The sequence below is a fragment of the Aedes aegypti genome, chromosome 3 (assembly GCF_002204515.2).
Source record: "Aedes aegypti strain LVP_AGWG chromosome 3, AaegL5.0 Primary Assembly, whole genome shotgun sequence".
Taxonomy (NCBI): domain Eukaryota; kingdom Metazoa; phylum Arthropoda; class Insecta; order Diptera; family Culicidae; genus Aedes; species Aedes aegypti.
The window spans coordinates 320,736,044-320,760,039 of NC_035109.1; the positions used below are offsets into that span (position 1 = coordinate 320,736,044).

General features: G+C 38.3%; 1 protein-coding gene across 1 annotated transcript; it reads left to right on the forward strand.

Moving 5' to 3' along the window:
* The first annotated feature begins 606 nt into the window (after positions 1-606).
* Positions 607-11,908, forward strand: LOC5575460 (mitochondrial uncoupling protein Bmcp). Its single transcript, XM_001661928.2, has 5 exons — positions 607-901; positions 1,033-1,180; positions 1,747-2,044; positions 2,105-2,223; positions 10,764-11,908. Exons 1-5 carry the CDS (start codon positions 835-837, stop codon positions 11,116-11,118), a joined length of 987 nt encoding a protein of 328 aa, XP_001661978.1. The 5' UTR covers positions 607-834; the 3' UTR covers positions 11,119-11,908.
* Positions 11,909-23,996: the final 12,088 nt, after the last annotated feature.

The following is a 23,996-nucleotide window of genomic DNA, read 5'->3' on the forward strand; positions in this document are numbered from 1 at the left end:
TCAAACAACAACATGCGGACAGTGTTGCGCGATTTATTATCACATCTGGATTGAATGTGAAAAAGCATCGATTTTGTGTAATATCACGAAAACAGTTTGGAACGATGTGGTTGCAGCTGTTTATGTGTAATATTGTTTGTGTTTCATATGTAAATATTACACAAGATCAATGTACTGCAAAATTATCATGTCGTTTCAATGTAATTCAAGAGCGATGTGATATCACATCGCAGTTGATGTTATTATGCATCTGAAATTTGCGATTACATTGATATTTTGTTACATCGGCACTATTACATCGAGTCATATTACATTATTTTTTGCTGTGTATTGTAATATGTCAAACGTGAAAAAAAAACGATGCGCGTGCCACTGGTTGTGAGATTTGTAACAAAGCGTATTTTAAATGATCGTTAAATGACTGGTTGATGGAAATTTCGTCAGTGTAACGTCTGTTTGTCTGTGGTATAATGCTTGTGGAAGATATCCAGTTTTTCAAATATGAACAGGTCTAGTGCAAGAAGAAGTGAACATCGCCGACCGAGAAACGTCAAAATGCGCTGCGTGCGAAGGGCGAGCCCTTTCCGCCGAACCAAAACAAAACCGACGTGCCCTTCGCTGTCAGTGCGGTGGAGTGAAAAAGTCATAAAACCACCGTCTCCGTCGTCGTCGTCCGGATTGCATCCGACCATCGGTCAGCAAAAAAGTGATCTAAAAGAGATTTATCTCGAATATTAACGCCGGGTTTCGAGTTCTTGCCGCTGCTGGAAGTTTCTGGATTCGGTTAACGTTGTTTGGTTGTACAGGAAAGTTTGGAATCGAAGCCGAAACACGATGGGAGAGATTCGCGACTGGCGCCCCTTTATTTATGGTGGAGTGGCTTCAATTACCGCTGAATTTGGTAAGCAATCCGGGTTTGGTCCGGTTTGAACCGATTATTGGTCAAAGAAACACCTCACGGTGCTTACGTAACAAACAAGGTACTCTCCCTTTGCTACTCAGTGTTGTTGACTGTTTGTTTCTTTTCGCCAGGCACTTTTCCCATCGATACAACAAAGACGAGACTGCAAATTCAAGGTCAGAAAATCGACCAATCTCACGCGGAACTCAAATATAGAGGCATGACGGACGCTTTCGTGAAGATTTCCAAACAGGAAGGCATGAAGGCACTTTACTCTGGGTAAGTAGACCTACTGGGGAGTTGACAGCTTATGCTTAAGGCCCCAGGGCTGGTAACAGGTCTCATTTTACATGAAACTCGATCACTTTTTTGCATTTGTAATACCTAATATCAATATATCAATCCAAGTCTCTTTCTAGAGACATTTAGAAAAGGCTTTAAAGTCTAAATTTTTATTAAAATTGGTCTCAACAGTAATTAGTTTCGTTCTTCTTGCTAAAGTTCTGATTTGAAAACGATTACTCTGAATAATTTTCAATGTACTATTCCAGGATTTTCTCCAGGAATGCCTCCACCGATTATTCCAATAGTTACTTTAGCTGATCTCCCAAAAATTCTTCCAAGAAAAAAAATCGAAAGATAATTCCACAGTTTTATAAAAGGAATTACTACAAAAATCTGGACTGGTAGCATGTTTTTTTCTCCCAAATAACATTTTTAGTCTTTTCACACCACTTCCACCATATCGTTAAAACTAATTTTGGAACTAGTCAATCTCAGGTCTTAACAACCTTAAAAAACCTTTGATAAAACTCCGAATTCTAACGCTATTTCTGTCCTTTTAGCATTTGGCCCGCTGTGCTGCGGCAGGCGACGTACGGGACGATCAAATTTGGAACTTACTATACGCTTAAGAAGGTGGCCATCGAGAAGGGATGGCTGGTGGACAAGTCGGGGAATGAGAACGTTTGGTGTAATGCCGGGTGTGCGACGATTGCTGGAGCCGTTTCCAGCGCGATTGCCAACCCGACGGATGTGCTGAAGGTGCGCATGCAGGTGCACGGGAAGGGCACCAACAACGCCGGCCTCGCAAGGTGCTTCAAGGAGATTTACGTGCACGAAGGTGTACGAGGGTTGTGGAGGGTGAGTTACGTTGAAAAACAGTGAGGAACTCTGATTGAAAATTATATCTTTTACTTTCAGGGAGTTGGCCCTACGGCTCAACGAGCGGCTGTGATAGCGGCAGTAGAACTGCCTGTATATGATTTTTGTAAGTTGCATTTGATGGAGACATTCGGCGATCAAGTGGCCAATCACTTTATGTAAGTATCCTGAGTTCACCTTTAAATGGAAAAAAATCAACCTGTAAAAGTCTTAAAGTCATACCCCATCAAATGTGTTCATTTGGACCCTAAGTAGCTACTGTAAAAATTTGAGCGAAATTCATCAAGTCTAAGCCGGGGCTAACCTTTAAGGCAGTGGCAACTCTATTGCCATCAATAATTCATGAATTTTCTTTCTTCTTTCTGGTGTTACGTTTCAACTGGGACCACAGTTATTAAGTGAGAGCTTTCTTTGTCAATTTACCACTTTTGTGCATATGTATATCGTGTGGCAGGCATGAAAATACTCTATGCCCTGGAAATCGAGGCAATTTTCTTTATGAATAGACTCTAGACTGGTGGGATTTGAACCCACGACTTTCAGCATGATCTTGCTGAATAGCTTGAAACGAGTTGACCGCGGGAGAAATACTCAGTTCCAGAAGAGGACTGGCCTAAGCCCCAAGCAGCTAGTCTAGAGCCAACGGCCGCTTCCGGGGTGGGCACCAAAGGCCTTCTTCTGTCTCCCGGGTCCCAGGGCGTGTTCAGTAGGGGAGAGCTTCGGATGTGGGAGTCCTACAGAAATGGAATCGAATTCAACCTACATCAATTTATTGGTCACTTTCGGTGCTGGACGGCGTCTACGGCGGTGAGGATTCACCCCGTTTGCTCGACGCAGAGTATGGCGGGCTCTAGGTGGCGGACTGCACGAAGGGATGCTGACGCGATGGGGGTATCGTCGACACGTTTGGCTAACGCAAAAGGGTGGCTGCATGCGGTAACTCCCGGGATCGTCTCCGCTGGCGGACAGGTTAGCGTGTTCGTTGAAAGCGGGCGAAGCAGTCTCCAGCGACCGATCTACAGGCGAGTGTCGACAGTAGCCGGAGTCGAGGGGCCGGCCGGCGGGCCTGACGACGGCTGAGGATTGTTTGAGGATCGCAGTGGGTTTACCGTTCAACGTGGTGACTCAGAGGCAGTGCTGGATTGATGGGCCTCAAGAACAGGACTTGGCACTCCGCTGTTGGGGTTACAGCACCGTGCTCCCAGGATGTCACTAGGCGATATGCTCGTTTATGGGGGTTATACCAACCCCGATTTTGGTTCGGCTTACTGGTTGGCGACTCAGATATAATGCAGTCGACCAAAGTTTCACCCACTAACTTGACGACCACGAGCTGCTATCACTTGCCACGAGTTAAATCGGTAAAACTTCTTCAAATCGGACGTCTTTACCGTGTGGGAGTCTTCTCTCAACTGCCGCCTCTCAGCTTCATCGCATCTTAGCAGCCCCAACACATACATTTTCCCCGTATTGTTGCTGCGTTTACGCAACCACCCATTTGTTGAACTGCGTTGGGAGCGTTAGCTAGCCAGCCACCCGCACCGTTCAATTTGCACGTTAACTTGCTTTACATCGTCTATGACCCTACAGACCCACATCTATTTTAACAAAAAGATTACCGTACGGTAACAAGCTGGATACACCTTTACGACATTTCTCTAACAGTTGGGTGCATATTAAGTTTGTTCCCACTCCATAATTAAATACATAAAACAATATTGATTTGAATTAATGATTTTATTCCATTTTTTGGGTTATCAAAATCGATTGTTGGCAAATGCAAGTTCCTCATTGATTTTTTTTTATCATAAAGGTACTGAAATTCAAAGGTATATTTTCTAAACTTAAAAAATAATCTATAATCCACCTCATTAATGGCTAAACGAGCTTGAATACGATGTCAAAGATAGCATTTTGGTGTCCTTTGACTGTTTGTCTTATCGCATTTGTATCCCTTTAAATTAAGATATGTAGGTACTTGAACACAAACATCAATTGAATATTTTAACACGTACAAAATCATGTGGTTAAAACGGTACGAATTTATAAAAAAAATGGAAAGACTCATTTAATGGACCACCTTAGTCGAAAAAAGGACACCATAATGTCGAAATAAAAATAATAGATTAATTTTTTTTAATTTTTTGAGTGAAATTTTTCTAATGTCCTTGGGCAAGTCACCCCGCAACACTCAACGTTATTTTAGTTTTTTTTTGCTAGTCGCTCTTGTCATGTATTGTTGTTCATGTATTCAAAGCGTTCGAAACAATACAAAAGTATTTTGATTATTTATTTATGAGATGAATCAGCCTAGGGCTAAAAGTCTCAATAATAAAGAAAAAAAAGCTAATTTATTTATTTTATTAGAGAGGCTTTAAACCCTAGGGTTCATTCACCTTTGTTGTTTTACAATTACAATTAATGGTTATTATACAGTTGAATATACAGTGAACTCTCCCTTACTCGATATTGAAGGGACCATCGAGTTAGGGAGGTATATAATTTTAAACTTTTTATTATTTTGACAAAATACATTCAGAATAGTTATTTTAACGTGAAAAACAATACAATTTTTCCATATTTACCTATGTGATACTTTTTTATCGATCTGCTAAAATTAAAAATTTTAGCACCCAGAAATTGGCAGTAAACCTTAATTTTACTAGCAATTTAATCATAATAATCAAATTCATGAAATTCATTAACGTTTGGAGGACATTTGAAACTTTAATGAAAATATCGAATTAGAGAGGTGAACTTACTTGGGAAACTGAAACAGATAGCATCGAGTTAGGGAACATCGAGTTAGAGAGGTATCGATTTACAGAGGTATCAAAGCATGCTAGATTGAAGGGACCGCGCATTCCATCGAGCTAGGGGAAAAATCGAGATACAGAATATCGAGTAAGGGAGAGATGACTGTAATTAAGAAACGATATTAACTTAATTTCTTCTCTTCTATCATTACTCAATGCTACATCAAATATTTTACTACTTTAAAGTCGATTATAATTAGAGATGTACCGAATAGCACTATTCGGCCTTTGGCCGAATACCGAATAGTTGAAATATTGTTATTCGGCCAAACGAATATTCGGCCGAACATTCGGCCGAATAATGACTTAATATTCGGTCAAATAAAACCTAAATATTCGGCCGAATAACACCCGTATGTGCAGTTTTTTAAGTAGGGAAAGCTGAACAATTAAACGAAGTATAAATGGAAATGAATGATCGTCTTCTTGAGCTTTTGAAACCGTTTGCAGAAATCATAAGTTCTGAGGATTTCTGTATTTCTGAAGCTAGGAAGCTGTATCCTATTGTTGATTTTTGTTTAAGAAATTTGGTTTACTATTCATCCGACTTTTCTGTATTTCTGAAGCTAGGAAGCTGTATCCTATTGTTGATTTGTGTTTAAGAAATTTGGTTTACTATTCATCCGACTTTTGGAAGTGTTTCATAAAAATTGAGGCAAATAGACGGATGCAGACCCCTGACTCTCATAATAATAGAAGAACGTGATCAGTAGGTTTTGCAAAGAATATAGAACGTATAGAAAGCCCTGATAATTGACGGACTTTAAGGTGAAGATGCATCGAAGCCAAACCTGCATCGAAGAGCATAAATCTAGAGAATCTGACAGCCGTTCGCACTGAATATTGGAATGGTTGGTCAACACCAGCGATTGACCACAAAGTTAAATTTTCAGCACAAACGGTTGTCTGGTTCTCTAGATTTGTGCTCTTGAAAATGCCGGGTTTAGCTTCGATGCATCTATACCAAGGATGGAAATCTAGTGATCATGATAAAACAAATGATGCATCGTGGTTGTTCTTAGTCATGCGATCATAGCAACAACGATAAACCCTTAGTCGTCAAGCCATCACAACAAACTTCGCTCCGCGAAAAATGAATCGCTCGGCATGTGTGCTAACGATCAATTGGAAGATTTTCACGCTTTCACTCTGCAATATGACTTCTAGCATACCATTTTTGATCCTAAAGTCAATCGTGCATGGAATGTGAGAAAGTTTATCCGTGAATTTTAAATTGATTCGCATTAATCGCAACTTGTTACAAAATCCGACAAACCCTTTGTCCTACGACAAACAGTTTATCGGATGCTCGATATATCTATGATTAGCGCGCGTGGTGAGGTGTTGAAATCATGTTGCTGCAAGAGCATGGCCCTCTTGGACCGTTCACATACCGTGTTGTTTGTCGTTAGAGCTGATTTTTTTCCATCCTTGATCTATACCTTGAAAACAAATTTTCAAACGCTTCTAACTAGCCAAGCGGTGCGTTACAGCTCCTGCAAGATGAGATACAATTTGATTTGCAGAAAATGGTAACGCCATAGAACAGAGAAATTCTCACTTTTTCAATATTACGCGTTGCACAAAAAATTTGGATTCAAGGAAAATCCGGAGCTATTGATTGCCAAATTTTCCAATAAAATTATCATAGTCACCGGTGACTTTAAAGATTGCTGTTTATTTGTCATCAACTGTCACAATGAATTGCATAATTTCGACAAATTTTGGTGAATCTCACGCCCTCTCGGTTGTCACACGACAACTTGTAGAGTGCCACGATGATCCCGTTAGTTCCGAACTCTAGAACAAATTGCGCCATTCCACCATAAAGCGCTCACTGATATTTAGCTAAATCGAATGTTTAGCTAAATCGTATGTTTAGCTTTCTCTTACGAAAATGATTCAATTGTAAATACAGCTGCATGTGAGACGCCAACAAATATACCGCAGTACATGCTTGGAGGGGGACATCATTGGGAATCATTCTCAAAAATAAATAGTGACACAATTCACGATGTAGGAAACACTTTCTGTGGTTTCCAACTACGTTGGTCTTGAATGTGGTTATACATGGAAGACCGTAGTCTACAAGATTCGAGCAACTACGAACCATCATGGGTTTTAATTTTGCAGAATCTCTCCAACAACATGCCGAACTGCACCAATCGATTTGCTGTAAATTGTCAACCATTTGAATTATGTTTAAAACCGCAATGCTTGCTGTGGTTTATTTCCTCTGTGCGGGGATTGCTAGCTGCGCGTTATTTCCGCGAAGCAATCCAAATTTTTGAATTTCCCCGCAATATTTGACATCGAAGTCTATTCAAGGTGTCCATAACAAGAAAAATTCGGTCATCATTTGAATAAATTATTGATTATTTAAATTTTCCTTACATAAACATAATATCTTTTTTACAGTTTAGTTAGTTTTGTTATTATTCGGTCACTATTCGGCCTATTCGGCCGAATAACGGATTTTATTATTCGGCAGAGCGAATATTCGGCAAAATTAAAAAAATCGAGAATTACAGAAATTTCAGGAGATTGGAACATGTTTCGATCTCAATGAAACTTTCATAAATTTCTTTTCACTCCGTCACCTTTCCAAGAAAAATATAAAGATGACTAAATAACGATTAATTTTTATAGTACACGATGCGAAAATCTGCAGTGGGACTGACATGCGTTTACTATTCATTGTGGGACAATTCTCGTTAATGCAGCTGAAAGATCATTAGAAGGTATAATAAAAACTAATATCAACTCAATTTTGACCAAAATGCATATGGGACTGACTTGCGATTCACGTCAGTTAACTTCAGTCAATAATTTTCAGTAATTAACTCTTCTGCATGATCTACAATACCTTCAATGATCTTTATCTTTGTTCTGAAGTTTGTATGGCTTTTCAAATGTTTGAAGTAAATTGCCTTACATTATGACTTAAGTTTTTATCATACTTCCATTCGTAAGTGTTATAGAGAATTTGAAAAAATCCTTAGCAAACCCGTAATTAGTCATGCTAAGTTTAGATTTTTGATAGGTTACTTCATCAGAATAAAAAAGTCTTATCTGAAATGTGATTTGCTATAAATAATATATTATTTTGAAAAGTTACATTATCTGTTTATTTCATTGAAAACAACTGTATTGTTAAATTTGTACTTCCATTTCAACCAAAATGCTAGTTTTATTGAAAATTTGATAAATCCCGGGATCCCGAAATTTCCCGGGACAAGCAAAATGGCCGGGAAATGGACACTCTACTCATTATCTTCCACGAACGGTAAATGTCATGGGTGTTGTATGAATGTAGGCGAATAAATGGGATGAAATTATGGATCGTTAAATTTTCCAAAGCCTGATTGCAAACAGTTTTGATTTAACAAAAGAAAGAAATATGTAGAACAAAATTTGGTGCACTGATGGTATTTCAACATTAAATTGCTTAGTTCGTAGGTTCTGTAATAATCAATAGAATTGTTTGACCAACCATTTCATTTTATTTTGCAGCATTCCCTGGCCACGATCACAGGGTTTGACGGTGCCAAAGTAGAAGGTGCACCATAAAAATACCCGTCTGTGAAACATATCACCTTCCCAATACTTTGGCACACCTCCAACGGTTCATGATTTATCATGAAACGGCTGCATTCAGGCGGAGGATCTGTTAATATGTTTCGGCATATTATCAGGTCCTCTTCGAACGGAGGGACCGTCAGGGCTCATTAGTTACTTATAAACCAGTGCTGGTTGTTGATGTTTCAGTTCGTTTACACGAGCTGTAGCATCCTTTGTACTAATCAGCAATGGTGGTTAAGTTCCGAAGCTAACGTGTGATCAATCGTTTTATAGTGCAACATAAGAATGGGTGTTTGGTGGAACTGTGCGTCACACTCGTCGTTATTAAATTTAGTTATTGTGAAGGTGCTAATAGTGATTTTATAATAAAATCTATGGTGATGAAAATTTTAAAATGAAAGTGGAAGTGATTCTGATAGTTTTGTTAAAAATATAATAATAATGATGTGAACTCTACTAATTTAATAATGGCCATAATACATTGTGCAATCATTTCTCTGAATATAAACTTCATTGCCTAGTTCTTCAAACGTGCATGATAAAAGTTATAATAATGACAGCGAGTGCAGAAGAATGGATCGAAGTGATTTTTTTACTGTAACTTTCTTTATCATAGTGCTAAATCGTAGTTTGAAAAGTAATGACTCTACAGCAACAAAATTAATGATACATTTAAATTGAATATCTTTTAATTACTTAGTAATGCTAACACATGATAAATGGTGATAACAATGAATTTATATGAAAATGGTGTGATGTGAAAAGTGATAAAATGGAAAGTATATCTGAAGTGTATTACGAAAGTTGAGTGATAATCGGTGATATACGTGATAGTGTCGAAAATAAAAGTGACGATAGTGAGTGATGAAATGAAATGGGGAATGAGGATCTTTTAATAAAACTATTTCGTTCTTCACTCTAACCACTCTAGTAGCATTTCAGGCCTTATCATAGTTTGATAGTAGTCTAAACTACTAGACTGCAAAACTACGGCAAGGGCTGATTGCTGCTAGCGTACACAGTGACCATTTGAGCAACATTGCTTAGGAACGTCTGTGTGATGAACGCAATAGAGGCTTATAAAAGCAAATGCTGGGAAGGAGCTTAGGGCAGATTAAGAGTGCCAGTACTACCCCTATCGCTACCGACAAAAAAAAAAAAAAAAACCAACCATTTCATTTTATTTTGCAGCATTATTAGCATTAAAGTGTGTAGTCCATACTATTTACCTAACACCCTACCATCCTGTTTTCCCTCTCCCATGGCGTTTGATTAGTCAGCATAGACTATTCAGCCATTACCCCTCCTATCATCGGCTTTGGATTGACTTGCGCTCTTATTGCCCTACCAAACGCTACAGAACGAAAATGAACATACCTGTTGTCATGCGAAATCTTCAAGGAAATTTTCAAAATTGTTTTTTGAGAAATGAGGATCGATTTTTCGAAAACAAAAACCTTTAATAATAATTTATATAATAAAACACATTTTTTCATAGAGTATTCCTTGAGACCTGTTGGATTCCTTTTTTTGGCTCCTGCTTGGTCTCCTCTTGGTTCTTGTTAGGACTCTTTTTGGTCTCATTCTGAAAATTTAAACGACATCCTAGCACTTCGATAACCTTATTCTCTGGTGTTTCCTGTTTCACCGCAGGGGAACACGAATTGCGGTTTCTCTATACTGCCGTGAATCGCAAGTCAGTCCCATCTGCATTTTCGTCAAAATTCAGTTGAGTTCAGTTTTCAACATACCTTCCAATGCTCTTTCAGCTGTCCTAATGAGATAATAAGATTTGTTCGGAAAAAGTAATAAAAAATAGCAAGTCAAATTGTCCCATAATGAAAAGTAACCGCATATCAGTCCCACTACGGATATCAGCACCGTGTAACACAAAACTGAAACGTATTTTGATCATCTTTATATTTTTCTCAGAAAGTTATCGTGATGGAAAGCAGATTGTGAAAGTTTCAGTAAGATTTGAACATGTTCTAATCCTCTGGAATTTTTTTGAATATTCGTATGGAAAACGAGTTTGGAAACTTCAAACCCCATTTTCTCAATGCCTACTTTTCACAGATGGGACTGACTTGCAATTCACGGCAGTATACAAGCTTCGAGTATGCTCAACTCCTTCCTCCTCTTTGACTTGATGGATATTGCGCACAGTAGCTTCTTAGGGTCCAAATGAACAAATTCGAGGGATATTACTGAACACTTTGGCGGATCGATAATTATGGGCCACCCGTGTCTTATCATAGGAACAAAACGATAGTATGTTTCACAACTCTTGTTACTTGCAGATCGAGTTTCATCGCGAGTTTGGGAAGCGCTGTTGCATCGACTCCGATCGATGTGATTAGAACGCGGCTGATGAACCAAAGGAGGGTGCAGTTGCAGGTTCACAATCTTGGTCCAGGAGGAGGCGGTGGTGGCGGCGGCCGAGGCGTTGCTGGAGGCGGTGGCTTAGCTGCTGTGGCCAATCCTTCTTCACCATCGGCCAAGATCTACACCGGAAGCTTAGATTGTGCCATCCAAACGGTTCGGAACGAAGGTTTCCGAGCGCTGTACAAGGGCTTCATACCGACGTGGGTAAGAATGGGCCCGTGGAACATTATCTTCTTCATCACCTACGAACAACTGAAGCAGATGTACTAAATGAGGCGCAGGCGGAACGATGCTATTTAGACTAGACAAACAATTCTGCAAGAATCACATAGTTTTTATGTGTGTGGATTGCTTATAGAACTTAAGACTATTAGGACAATGAATCTTTAAGCACGGTAAGGTGAAAGTTCAAGCACATTCACGCCCCTTACCAAAGTTATTTAAAGTTTTTTTAAAGCTTTTTAGGCAAAGCTGCTGATGATTTTTTCCTAACAATTTATATACCAAAGGTCTCATTTCACTGATTTCAAATTTGAACATTTGCATTTGGCGTTTGCATTTCATAACCATGCATTTTCACTAACACAACAATTCCACCTCAAAACCGGGTTGGAATATCTTTCGAATCATTTTTTATCTCGTAAGTATCGCCATACGTATTCTGCTAGGCATTTTCTATACACATACAACACGTATCTTCCAACCGATATGCATCAAAAAAGTGTTATCTACCAAAAAATTGTTACAAGTACAAGTATTGTGTTATCGGAACTAATTCACCCTTATTCGGTTTATCGATTGTTAATTCAGTTGAGTGGAACGAATCGTAATGAAACTTATGATAACTATTGTCGCATATTCCATGCATCTTTGGAACTAAATTAAAGATGTAAGTCAACCTAAAACGACAAACCAGCAGTTAAACAACACACACAGAAACCTATTATCACCAAACTACAAATGGTTATCCTCCGTACGTGGTATTTGTATAAGTAGATGTTATTTCAAATTTATATTTTGAACATGCGAGAGCAGAATAAAAGAGTTTTAGAACAATCTACTTGGAAAAGTTAACTATATTCATGATGACATTCATAACACTTCTCAGAATAACTGGACTTCGTTAACAAACTGAATGTTGCTTGGGATTGGATCACGAACGATTTGGAAGTTTTTAAAGATAAATTATCAGGTAAAATTCAGAAAGTGTTATAAGAGGAACTGAGATTTTGAGTCGTGTTTCGTGTTGATGCAGTTTTTTTGTTTGGCTGAAGTTCGTTAGGTCAAATGGGTAATCAGGCTGAAACTTTCCAAACTTAACAGGAATCAGAAATTCATCTTAATAATAGGCTATTATTTCTTCGATAATAAATCTTCGAGCTGTTTAGAGGAATACTTAACCAAATTTAGTACTATACCATTTAGCTCCGCTAGAATTTGTATTCTTTGACAGATACAGTGGCCGAAATTCCTATAAGCGCACACGCATTTTTCAACATTTGCGACTAGTTATTACATAAAACATTGACGATCTGTTACTAAAATGATATTTACTATATTTCCACTTGGTTGTATGAAAGACAGTCAAAATTAATAATTTTTCGATTTTGTGAAATAAAAATATCATTTTTTGGCCAGGAAATTCCTATAAGCGCACAGTGTCCAAGCTAACGCCATTTGTGTTTGCTTCACTCACACTACAAAAACTTGTCATTTTCTTTTGCTGCCGATGTAAACGGATGCGTGCGGAAAGTTTTGCGATTCGTGAGAGTGTTGTTTGTTGACAGTTTTCAAGATGCCGAAAGGAAAGTTCTTGGACGAAACGGAGCGAAGATTAATCCTTGAATTGAAGGATGTTGGCTAGAGTGGTTCAAAAAATCGTTTTTGCTCCATACCGCTCATTCGATTCTAGATCAAATTCTGGTTGTCCTCCCAAAATTTGAGCTCATTTGGATGAAAATTGAGACTGCACAAGCCCTTCAAAGTTTATATGGGAATTACTATGAGAAAAGCAAGCAATTCATTCAATCGGTCATAGTGTTTTCCCATGTGCTATTGAGGATTAGAGCTACGTTGATACTGTGAGATACATTCATCAGCTACAACTTTGCCGAAGACCGTTTTTAAATCGGACGCCTCAGTAATTAGTTATTGATGTATATCCAGTCACAAATTCTTCGGCAGTGCTCATTTAACTTCTGAACAGGCAACATTGCTGCACTTGGCGCGAAAGATAGCACGCACAAATCATGGCTACTATGTTTTACTGCATATATCCAGTGATGCCTGCAGAACAGCCCAATAATTATAGCCAAAGTTTTACAACTCATTCAAAAATCAATAACTAATTACCGGGACGTCCGATTTCGAAACGGTCTTCGGCAAAGTTGTAGCTGATGAATGTATCTCACAGTATCAACGTAGCTCTAATCCCCAAGAGCACATAGGAAAACACTATGACCGATTGAATGAATTGCTTGTTTTTCCCATAGTAATTCCCATATAAACTTTAAAGGACTTGTGCAGTCTCAGTTTTCATCCAAATGAGCTCAAGTTTTGGGAAGACACTCAGAATTTGATCTAGAATCGAATGAGCGGTGTGGAGCAAAAACGATTTTTTGAACCACTCTAATGTTGGCCAAAGTAACCGTGCAATCGCCAAGAGGATCGGTAGAGGAGAGACGGTCGTGCGAAATTTCCTGAAGAAAGGTGAGAATTACGGCATCCGGAAGAAAAACAAGGGCAACTCCAAGATCACCAACCGTGAGAGGAACCGAATTATCCAGCTTGGTGAAGCCGGGGAGCTGGATTCATCCGGTATTAAGAAGGAATTGGGTCTTTCCATCACAACAAGGCGAGTATCTCAAATACTACGTGGATCTGGACACATGGTGTACACGAAAAAGGCCAAAAAACCCAACCTTACTCCGAGGCATGTTCAGGCAAGACTGGATTTTGCCAGAAACCATATGTCTTGGAAGCGGGAATGGAACAACGTGATTTTTTCCGACGAGAAGAAGTTTAATCTTGATGGTCCTGACTGCTGCGCGTATTATTGGCACGATCTTCGGAAGGATCCGCAAGTGAAGCTGAGCAGAAATTTCGGTGGAGGAAGTTTGATGGTCTGGGCTGCATTTTCACGTAGAGGTAAAACCCCGATTGCAACAATTACTACCAGAATGAAGTCCGAAAACTATGTTGAGCTTCTGGACAGTGTTTTGATCCCATTTACGGAGGATGTGATGGAAAACGAATTTGTTTTTCAACAAGATAACGCTGCGATCCATGTCAGCAAGGCCTCCAAACAATGGTTTTTGGAGCGGGACATCCCAGTTATGGATTGGCCAGCGCGGAGTCCGGACCTAAACCCAATCGAAAATATTTGGGGAATCCTCGCAAGACGGGTTTACAGTGGAGGACGGCAGTTCGGATCAGTTCGAGAGCTGGAAGCAGCTGTTAGAGAGGAGTGGCGTAAAATTCCTTTGACAATGCTGCAGAACCTCGTCGATTCAATGCCGAAACGAATTTATGAAACAATTCTGAAAAATGGTAAACAAACCAAGTACTAAAGTTGTTGTGTTCTTGTGATATGATTTTTTATGATCTGAAAATGAAGTTGCGCTTATAAGAATTTCCATACTCAAATCCCGTTTTTTCCTCTTCATTCCAAACTGTTTGAAAGAAAAGTCTTAGTAGTTGGTAGAAATATCATATTATCCGAATACCTAAAAGCAGAGATGATTTATTGAAGTATTGGACTTTCATACTACATGTGCCGGTGAAAAATGGTCATGCGCTTATAGGAATTTCGGGCACTGTACACGTTTTTCGACCTCAACTGTAAGGCCGTCTTCAGTGTCGTGTACTAGTGTACATGATGAATAAGGCCATAAGTCTCATAAGGTCAGTAGTCCTCTACGGGCATGAAACGTGGACGATGGATGACCTACAAGCTCTTGGGGTTTTCGAACGTCGGGTAATTAGGACGATCTTTGGCGATATTCAGGAAAACGGTGCACGCTATGTCTGAATTAGATGATTATAAAAATCAAATATACATCGTTTTTTTTTTCGCGCTAGTGTTCAGGTTCTGGTTTATATTTTCATAATCAGAAGGTTTTAAAATATTCTATCGGTGAAATTTTGATTTTTTCCTAGCTATTTTTCATACTAAAACCGAAGAATATCCCGTTTTCGACGCATTTCTGCCTGCACAAAATGTTTGGAAAAAACTTCCCCGATAGAATATTTAAAACCTTCCGATTATGAAAATATTGACCAAATACTGATCTCTAGTGGTGGCCGATCAATGAGAGAATGTGCAAGTTGAGGCTCAAAGGCCGGTTCTTCAACTTCAGCATAATAAACGTGCACAGCCCTCACTCCGGAAGCACTGATGATGATAAAGACGCTTTTTACGCGCAGCTCGAACGCGAGTACGACAGCTGCCCAAGCCACAACGTAAAAATCATCATAGGATATCTAAACTCTCAGGTTGGCCAGGAGGAGGAGTTCAGACCGACGATTGGAAAGTTCTGCGCCCACCGACTGACTAACGAAAACGGCCTACGACTAATTGATTTCACCGCCTCCAAGAATATGGCCATTCGTAGCACCTACTTCCAGCACAGCAGACCTGGAGATCACCACAGCAGACAGAATCGCAAATCGACCACGTTCTGATTGATGGACGGCACTTCTCCGACATTATCGACGTGGTGATTTTCGAGGCAATAATAAATAAAATTTTATTCGATATGGTTAAAAACAGAATAACTCATACTCAGCATGGTTTTTTTAAGGGACGCTCAACATGCACAAACTTGCTGGAGTTCATTCATTATTCTTTGACAGCCATGGATAATGGTAATCACGTGGAAGCTCTCTATACAGATTTCAGTAAAGCTTTCGATCGCATTGACATACCAATGTTGCTTTTTAAGTTAGAAAAAATAGGATTTCAACCGGACCTTCTTAAATGGGTAGAGTCTTATCTTACTAATCGCCAACAAATAGTTAGATACAAAGGAGTAAAATCTATTCCAATTAAAGTTACATCGGGAGTTCCTCAAGGGTCTCATTTAGGGCCATTATTCTTTATTTTATACGTTAACGACATTTCCTTCATTCTGAAAAAAGTGAAAGCTCTCATATATGCTGATGACATGAAACTGTTTCTTGAAATAGTAAACGATGAAGATATACATACTTTTCAAAATGAAATTGATATGTTTTACAAATGGTGCAATAAAAGCCTTCTTCAATTGAACGTGAAAAAATGTAATTCAATATCCTTTAGCAGAAAGCGTAGTATACCTAACACAACAGTCTACCTAGGGAATCAACTAGTAGAAAAATGCGTAAGAATAAGAGATTTAGGAGTGATTTTAGATTCCAAAGTTACTTTTATAGATCACTATAATACAATTATCAACAAGGCAAACAAGATGTTAGCATTTATAAAACGATTTAGCTATAATTTTCACGATCCATACACTATAAAAACATTATACATAACCTATGTGCGTTCAATTTTAGAATACTGTAGCATAGTTTGGTCACCATTTTCATCAACCCATGAAAATCGTATAGAATCAGTTCAAAAACAATTTCTGTTGTTCGCACTTCGAAAATTAGGTTGGACAAGGTTACCTCTACCATCTTATGAAGCACGATGCATGCTCATTAATATTCAAACATTGAAGAAACTTTAAAGTAGATGGAGTACCGTGTACCTTTTAATTCCGCTCCTAAATGCTTATCTTTGACAGATACGCGTATTTCGACTACCACTTGCAGTCTTCTTAAGTGTCAGTTACTCGTTACAGTGGATACGAGTAACTGACACTTAAGAAGACTGCAAGTGGTAGTCGAAATACGCGTATCTGTCAAAGATAAGCATTTAGGAGCGGAATTAAAAGGTACACGGTACTCCATCTACGTTAAAGTTTCTCTATTTGAGATTCTGCTCAGAGGATTCGAACATTCATTAAAGAATTGAAGAAACGTCGCGAATTTTCAATGGTCTCGTTCGTAAACGATATAGTTTCGCATCGTATTGACTCGATGACACTTTTATCAAAATTAAATTTTTATGCTCCTTCAAGACAACTGCGAAGTCGTAGTATTTTTTATACAAACCATCACCGCACAAATTATGCCAAATTTGAGCCTTTAAATCAAATAATGTCTGTTTACAATAAACATTGCGAAACCATTGACTTTACCATGACGAAATCGGAACTAAAACAAAAATTTATGTCATATCAAAATTCGAACTAGATTAAGATTAAGAAAATAACGTTTTCAAACTATATAATATTAAGTGTAAAATTGTAACAAAATGGTCTACTTCTGATTGACGACATGAAATAAATAAAGAGCGACGATGGAAGATGTGCATAATTGTGTGAAGGTTTCAGGCGAACATTCCAGTTCGTTTGGATCCCGCCGGGGACTACGACAAGGTGATGAACTTTTGTGCCTGTTGTTCAATATTGCGCTAGAAGGTGTTATGCGGAGAGCCGAGCTCAACAGCCGGGGTACGATTTTTACCAGATCCGGACAATTTGTTTGCTTCGCGGATGATATGGACATTGTCGGCCGAACATTTGAAAAGGTGGCAGATCTGTACACCCGCCTGAAACGCGAGGCAGCGAAAGTTGGACTAGAGGTGAATGCGACCAAGACAAAGTACATGCTAGCTGGTGGGACCGAGCGCGACAGGGCTCGCCTGGGTAGCAGTGTTACGATACGATTACGGGGATACGTTCGAGGTGGTCGACGAGTTCGTCTACCTTGGATCCTTGCTGACGACTGACAATAACGTTAGTCGTGAAATACGGAGGTGCTTCATCAGTGGAAGCCGGGCCTACTATGGCCTCCACAAGAAGCTGCGATCAAAAAAGATTCACACTCGCACCAAATGTACCATGTACAAAACGCTCATAAGGCCGGTAGTCCTCTATGGGCATGAAACGTGGACGATGCTTGAGGAGGACTTGCAAGCACTTGGAGTCTTTGAACGTCGGGTGCTTAGGACGATCTTTGACGGTGTGCAGAAAAGTGGTATGTGGCGGCGAGGGATGAACCACGACCTCGCCCAACTCTACGGCGAACCCAGTTTCTAAAAGGTGGCCAAAGTTGGGAGAATCCGTAGGGAATGTTGCAAGAATGTCTGACAGCAACCCTGCTAAGATGATGTTTGCTTCGGATCCAGTAGGTACAAGAAGGCGTGCAGTGAGCTAGATGGGCGGATCAAGCACACAGCGATTTGGCAAGCGTGGAGCAAAACCGAGGATGGAGAGAAGTGGCCACGGACCGAGTATTGTGGCGTGAAATTGTTGATTCAGTGTTATAAACAGATAAATAAAAAAATGAATGAATGTGTATTATATTATCACTATTTGAAGAAAACACCTGAACTCTTAAGATTCAGAAATGAAATAGTTTATTTTTTTCTGCATCTCCTCCATAAGCGAGATTTCACTTTTTTTGTTTTCCTTTCTTTGGAACGTTTAAAAATTTTCATCAAGGTGAAATTAGATTAAATTTAATCATAGTAAGCTTACTTATTGTTGGATATCCTCTTCTTTCGCCCTTCATCTACGCTAGACTGCTAGGATTTGTAATTAAAGTAATTAGTTATAATTTGTTTGCTTTTCGCAATCTGTTTTACCGCTTTTACGAAGTTATAAATCCTGTTCGATAAATTTTCATCTGGCAATTATATTCTTCTTTGTTTCAGTAGCATCACTAATTTTTTCAGAGCTCGGTGTCTGCCCGAGGTTTGCAGAGTACCAGAGTAGATTTGTGGTGAAATCTATTAAACTTATTCAAACGTAACGCCCAATAGGTAATAAAGCTCTCTTGTTTTACTCTTTTGTATGTTGAAAAGATGTCTGTTTGTTCGATTATAGCTTTAAATTGGTAAAGCGCGCGGTTTGCTGTTATGTAGTGCACTCGTTTATTACTTGTTCAGTTTTGTATTATTAGTTTATATTTCTGCTCTGATTGGAATTTAGTTCCAGAGGACTCCAAAAATCTTTACCTTCTTCTCGCATCGAGTACTACGCTCTACTTTTATCTCTGTTATCTCATCATCGCTAATTATAGTATAGAAACCCGTGTAACTGCGATTTTCTTCTGTACGATTATTTTTATGTTGTGAAGTTCTATTTACAAGTGGCAACTTTGATCGAATCGAGTATGCGGTGATCCTTACGCAGTAACACAGAAATTTCCAGAACGAAAAATCGAACAAAAATTTGAACAATTAAAATTACACATGGAAAACACAGGTGCGAAAGTACGGCGATTCGGCTATGAATGTTTTCGGTTTTTGCGTGAGTGGACAGCAATACTTAGGTTGAACTTTCAACTTTTAACGTACTTAATAATTAGTACAATCAATGTTCGCTCGTTGTACCAAGCGCCTATCTCGATATTGACGTTGAAATCCATCTATTAAAAATTTTAAGCTAGTGAGAGCTGCGAACGAAATTTGACTGTATAGGAACATAGCATTTAAATTGATAAAGATAATTCTTGCAGATTTACAACGTATTGGGGATAGCCTTTTGGTTTTAGATGATGAAAAGCAAAACATTTTTTCCGCAAAAGTTATCTATGACACGAAAAGGATGATTCTCATAACATATTCTTGTGCACACACGAGTAGTTTTTCGAGCGTTTCAGTACCGTCCGATACGACTCTAATTGAGAGAATTCCTTACAGTGGAACAGCGTTATTAAACATTTTGGCTTTTCTTAAAAAAAAAAATTGTTTGAAATTTAAATAAAAATAAATTACAAAGCGTTAATCCAAGCCATAATCCCATTTTCGATTTGCTAGTTTTGTCACTGCTTTAGTAACCAAGCTGCATTAGATGCATATAAACAATGTATATAAAACTAGCAGCTCTACCTGTATAACAACAATTAGGGTATATTTGAAAAAGACCCTTTTCATGGACGTAGCCAGGATTTTCACCAGTGGAGAGTCTAAGCGGTCTGAAAAGTTTATTTGCGAATTTACAGAATCTATGCAGCCTTTTTGTACGTAATGCTAAACTATGAAAAACATCTTACCTCCTTTTGCTTTCACAGTGAGCCAAATGGAGTCCAAAACACGTCTTGGTTCAACTTATTGACCATTGGAAAATTCCAGATTAAAAGAGTTTGATACAGTATGGTCCATAAAAAAATGCTAAAATTGATATATCATGTTCTAAGGTAGTTTTAATAGAGAAAATTGAAACTAAACCAAAATGTTAATATTTTTATCTGTTATTTTCCCCTTACTAGAGAGGAATCGGAAGAACCTTCAAATTTTGCCATGCAGTCATCGATTGAACTCGATCGTTGTGATAAAAACTTTTGAAACGTTTGCAATGTGATGAGATTCTTCACCCTATCTCGAACATTCGCCCATGTTAAACGACAGAATGGATTTATACATGGAGTCCTGGAGACTTGAACATATTTTAGAATAAACGGCTCAACAATTCTTCCATCGATATCTTTCCTGAGGAATCCCTGTCAATGAAATTCATTCCTGAATTTTATCACTAGGTTCTTACTCTGAGATTCACCTCAGAAAAAAAAACTGAAGCATTCTCTGAGATTTTTTTTTCAATGTTTGCTACAGAAATTATTTATCGTGTATCTTCTATGGTTCTTTCAAAATTAACACCAACAGCTACACCAAGAATCTAAGAATTTCTTTCAGATCACCAAAATTCCTACAAAGATTAAAATAAGATTTTTCCACAGTTTTCTCTAGGAACTTGTTCAAAATAGTAACATTAAATTCCACAATTCCTCTAGAATTTCAGCCAGAGATCTCTACATATATTTTCCCATTAATGCATCGAAAATACATCCCAGTGTTTCTTAAGAAATCATTCCTAATGCATGTTTGGAAGAATTCCTGTTTGAATAATTTGAGGAGTCATGAGAAAAAATATTACTTATTTTTTTCCTAGGAAAATCACAAATCAGTACGATACATTTTAGAGGTATAATTCTTGTTTGGAATCAAATTACAGTCGACTTTCAACATCTCGATGTTCTACATCTCGATATCTCTCCCTATGTCGATGATTTCATAAGTCCCTCCAGTCTGCATACATTTTCACTCTCCATATCTCGATATCCTCCTTATCTCGATATCTCCATATCTCGATGTGTTTCTGTTGATTTTTCGTTCTCAATTTTCCCTCCGTATGTCGTTATGACCAATATCGAAGGTTACTAGACCAAAGATTTGGGATTCAAAACAAAATAGGAGCGCAAAATGACGTTTGTTTGTGTATTACTTTCTTGGCAACGGAGTATTTTTCAATCTAGTATACATCAAAAATGTGTTATTTTTCTCGATCTCTCCCTATCTCGATAGTCCCTTCGATATCGAGATGTGGAGAGGCGACTGTATATCATTTAAGATACTTCTGATTGAATTCTAGAAAAATGTTTCCGGAGGAATTTGTGGGAGCTTCCAAATTTTCTATAACAGTTTTCGGGGAACTTTTTGGGAATCGCTCAAAAGAGGGGGAGGAGAGAGTTAGTAGATTAAATTCTTGAACATGAGCATAGATGACCGTACAAATCGTTATTGCTACTCCGTGATTGACCAGAGCAATCGAAGTTGCACAGAGATGTAATGAATGGGGCTTGGGATTATCTTACATTTCCTCAATGTGCACAAATCGAGAGCTCAAATTTCAAAAGTCAATTATGGCGCCGGCCACGTCCTTACGGTCATCGGGGAAGGGAAGGAATGTTAGTTAGACAACCATTGTTACTACAGACCGCTTGCTATGGCAATTTTTGGAGATGTTTATAGTGAAATTCCCAATCGAATGCTTGAACAATTCTAGTAATAATGCATGCAGGGATTTTCAGATAATCTAAGTAGTTTCTGGTGGAAATGGAATCCTTATATGTCCTCAGTAAGTTCTTTGATAGAACTCTTGAAGCAAAGATGCATCCAAAAATAAAAAAAACTTGAGGTGTTCGTTGAAAAAAATCCGAGGAACGATTTCTGGATATAAATTCTGGAGTGAAATTCCTAGAAGAATGGGGAAAAAATAATATAGAGAAATCTCAGGGGATCTTATCAAGATCTTTGATGTATTCGGAGAAGAATTTCTATATGAATTCGTTTTATGTTAACTTTAGAGATCTATGGAAAGATTTATTTTGAGTTCCGTAATAGATTTTTGGCAGACTCTTCTCAATATATATTGCGTACTGTAAAATCATTGAATAATTTCTAATAAGATCTTTAGTGAATTTCAAAAACCAATCAGGACATAATTATTTTATAAAAATAAATGCTAAAGGCCTTGGCAAAAGTTCTCTTATTTATTTTTTTTCCGTCGGATAGGAGTGGCAACATCTGTCACCTCTGGCTACGCCCATGGCACCACTAGAGTAGTTGAAGTTATAAGGTATCCCGGAGCAAGTGGGGCCTCAAAAATCAAAATGTTTGTTTAGCGTAAGCAGCTTTCAATAATATTCAAAACTAGTGCTCCCTGGTGAGAATCAGATTTTCGAAAAATTATTCCATTGCGTGTCAACACACGATACTATCGTCTAATAATATTGACATATGTAATAGAGGAGATTCTCCTACGTTCATGAATGCTATCGGATAGAAAGTGCCTAATCTCACGATCTGCAATGACTGGCATGTTTGTGATGAAGAATCATTGTCAGATCATAAACATATCCTGTTCGACTTTATAGCTGGATCAGAGATAACAGAAAGTTATGGAAATTCAAAGGAAACCAGCTGGGATCTATAACATTTTCATTGAAAGAACAGAAACTCATATATATATGGACGAGAACAGCTTTCCCGGGAAGCTCACAAGATAGATCAGAGCAACGATGGACAGTGTGCAAAACTGCGTGAAGATCTCGGGCGAACACTCCAGTTCGTTCGAGTTTCGGCGGGGACTACGATAGGGCGACGGACTTTCGTGCCTGTTGTTCAATATGGCGCTTGAAGGTGTCATGCGGAGAGCCGGCACGAGTTTCACGAGATCCGGACAATTTGTTTGCTTCGCGGACGACATGGATATTATTGGGAGAAAATTTGAAACGGTGGCAGATTTTTTGTCGAGTGCTCGACACTGAAGAAGTCTGTAATTCGCAGACGAAATAGGCCTATCTGTCAAGATAAGCAACACATATTAGGGTTTAAAGGTGTTTGCTCGCCTTACTAGTGATTTTAGGCGCCCACTTGTTGTTGACTCACTTGTTTGAAAAAAAAATTAAAATGAGCTTGCGACAAGCAGAGGAGCCTTGAATCCATATTTTGGGGAGCAAGTTCTTCTAACAAATTTCTTCTTTCAGTCCCATGACATTAATGTTCTATCACACATGACTATCTAAAGCCACTACATTTTGAATTTAATAAGCAAATCAGTTGGTTTTCATGATTTAATATTTAGACATTCATGTTTGTTTCACATGAAAACCTTATTTTGATACACACCGTGAAGTTAATGACGCAATCCATATGACTACCACACTTAAGACATGTGGTTTCCCTCATTGCGCAAATCTATAAGTAAAACACACGACCTTGACGTGTAGATTTTTCACAGTGCAGGATGAGAGTACGTATCTCGCGATACGTGAGCGGTTGGTGGTAAAAATACCGTCCTTGAGACTAAATTTCATTAAAATAAAAGTTTTCATTTTCTAATTCAACTCCAAATTTTGATTTTTTTTTCAGTGAAGGCTACACATATTTTGACGTTAACTACGTCTTACGGCAATATACTGGGTGTCAATTGAAAATCTAAAATAATGCGACCGTCACGAAATTATGTAAGATTTTGAATACTGGGGATTTTTTTTTATTATCGGACAATTTGGGCCGGAGGTTCTCCGATTTGCATGAAATTTTCACCAGAGGTAGAGCTCGTGGATACATGACCAAAAGTGAAATTCAAAAAAATTATAGTGGCCTATTTTCCCGGAAAACTCTAGATGAATTTTCACGATTTCTCTATATACCTCAAACTTTGAAAATTCATATCTCCTGAACTATGCATCGTAGAACAAAAGTTTTTTAGTGAAATCGAAAGGAAATTTTCTCAGCAATCTATTAAAAATATAAAAAGAAAAACATT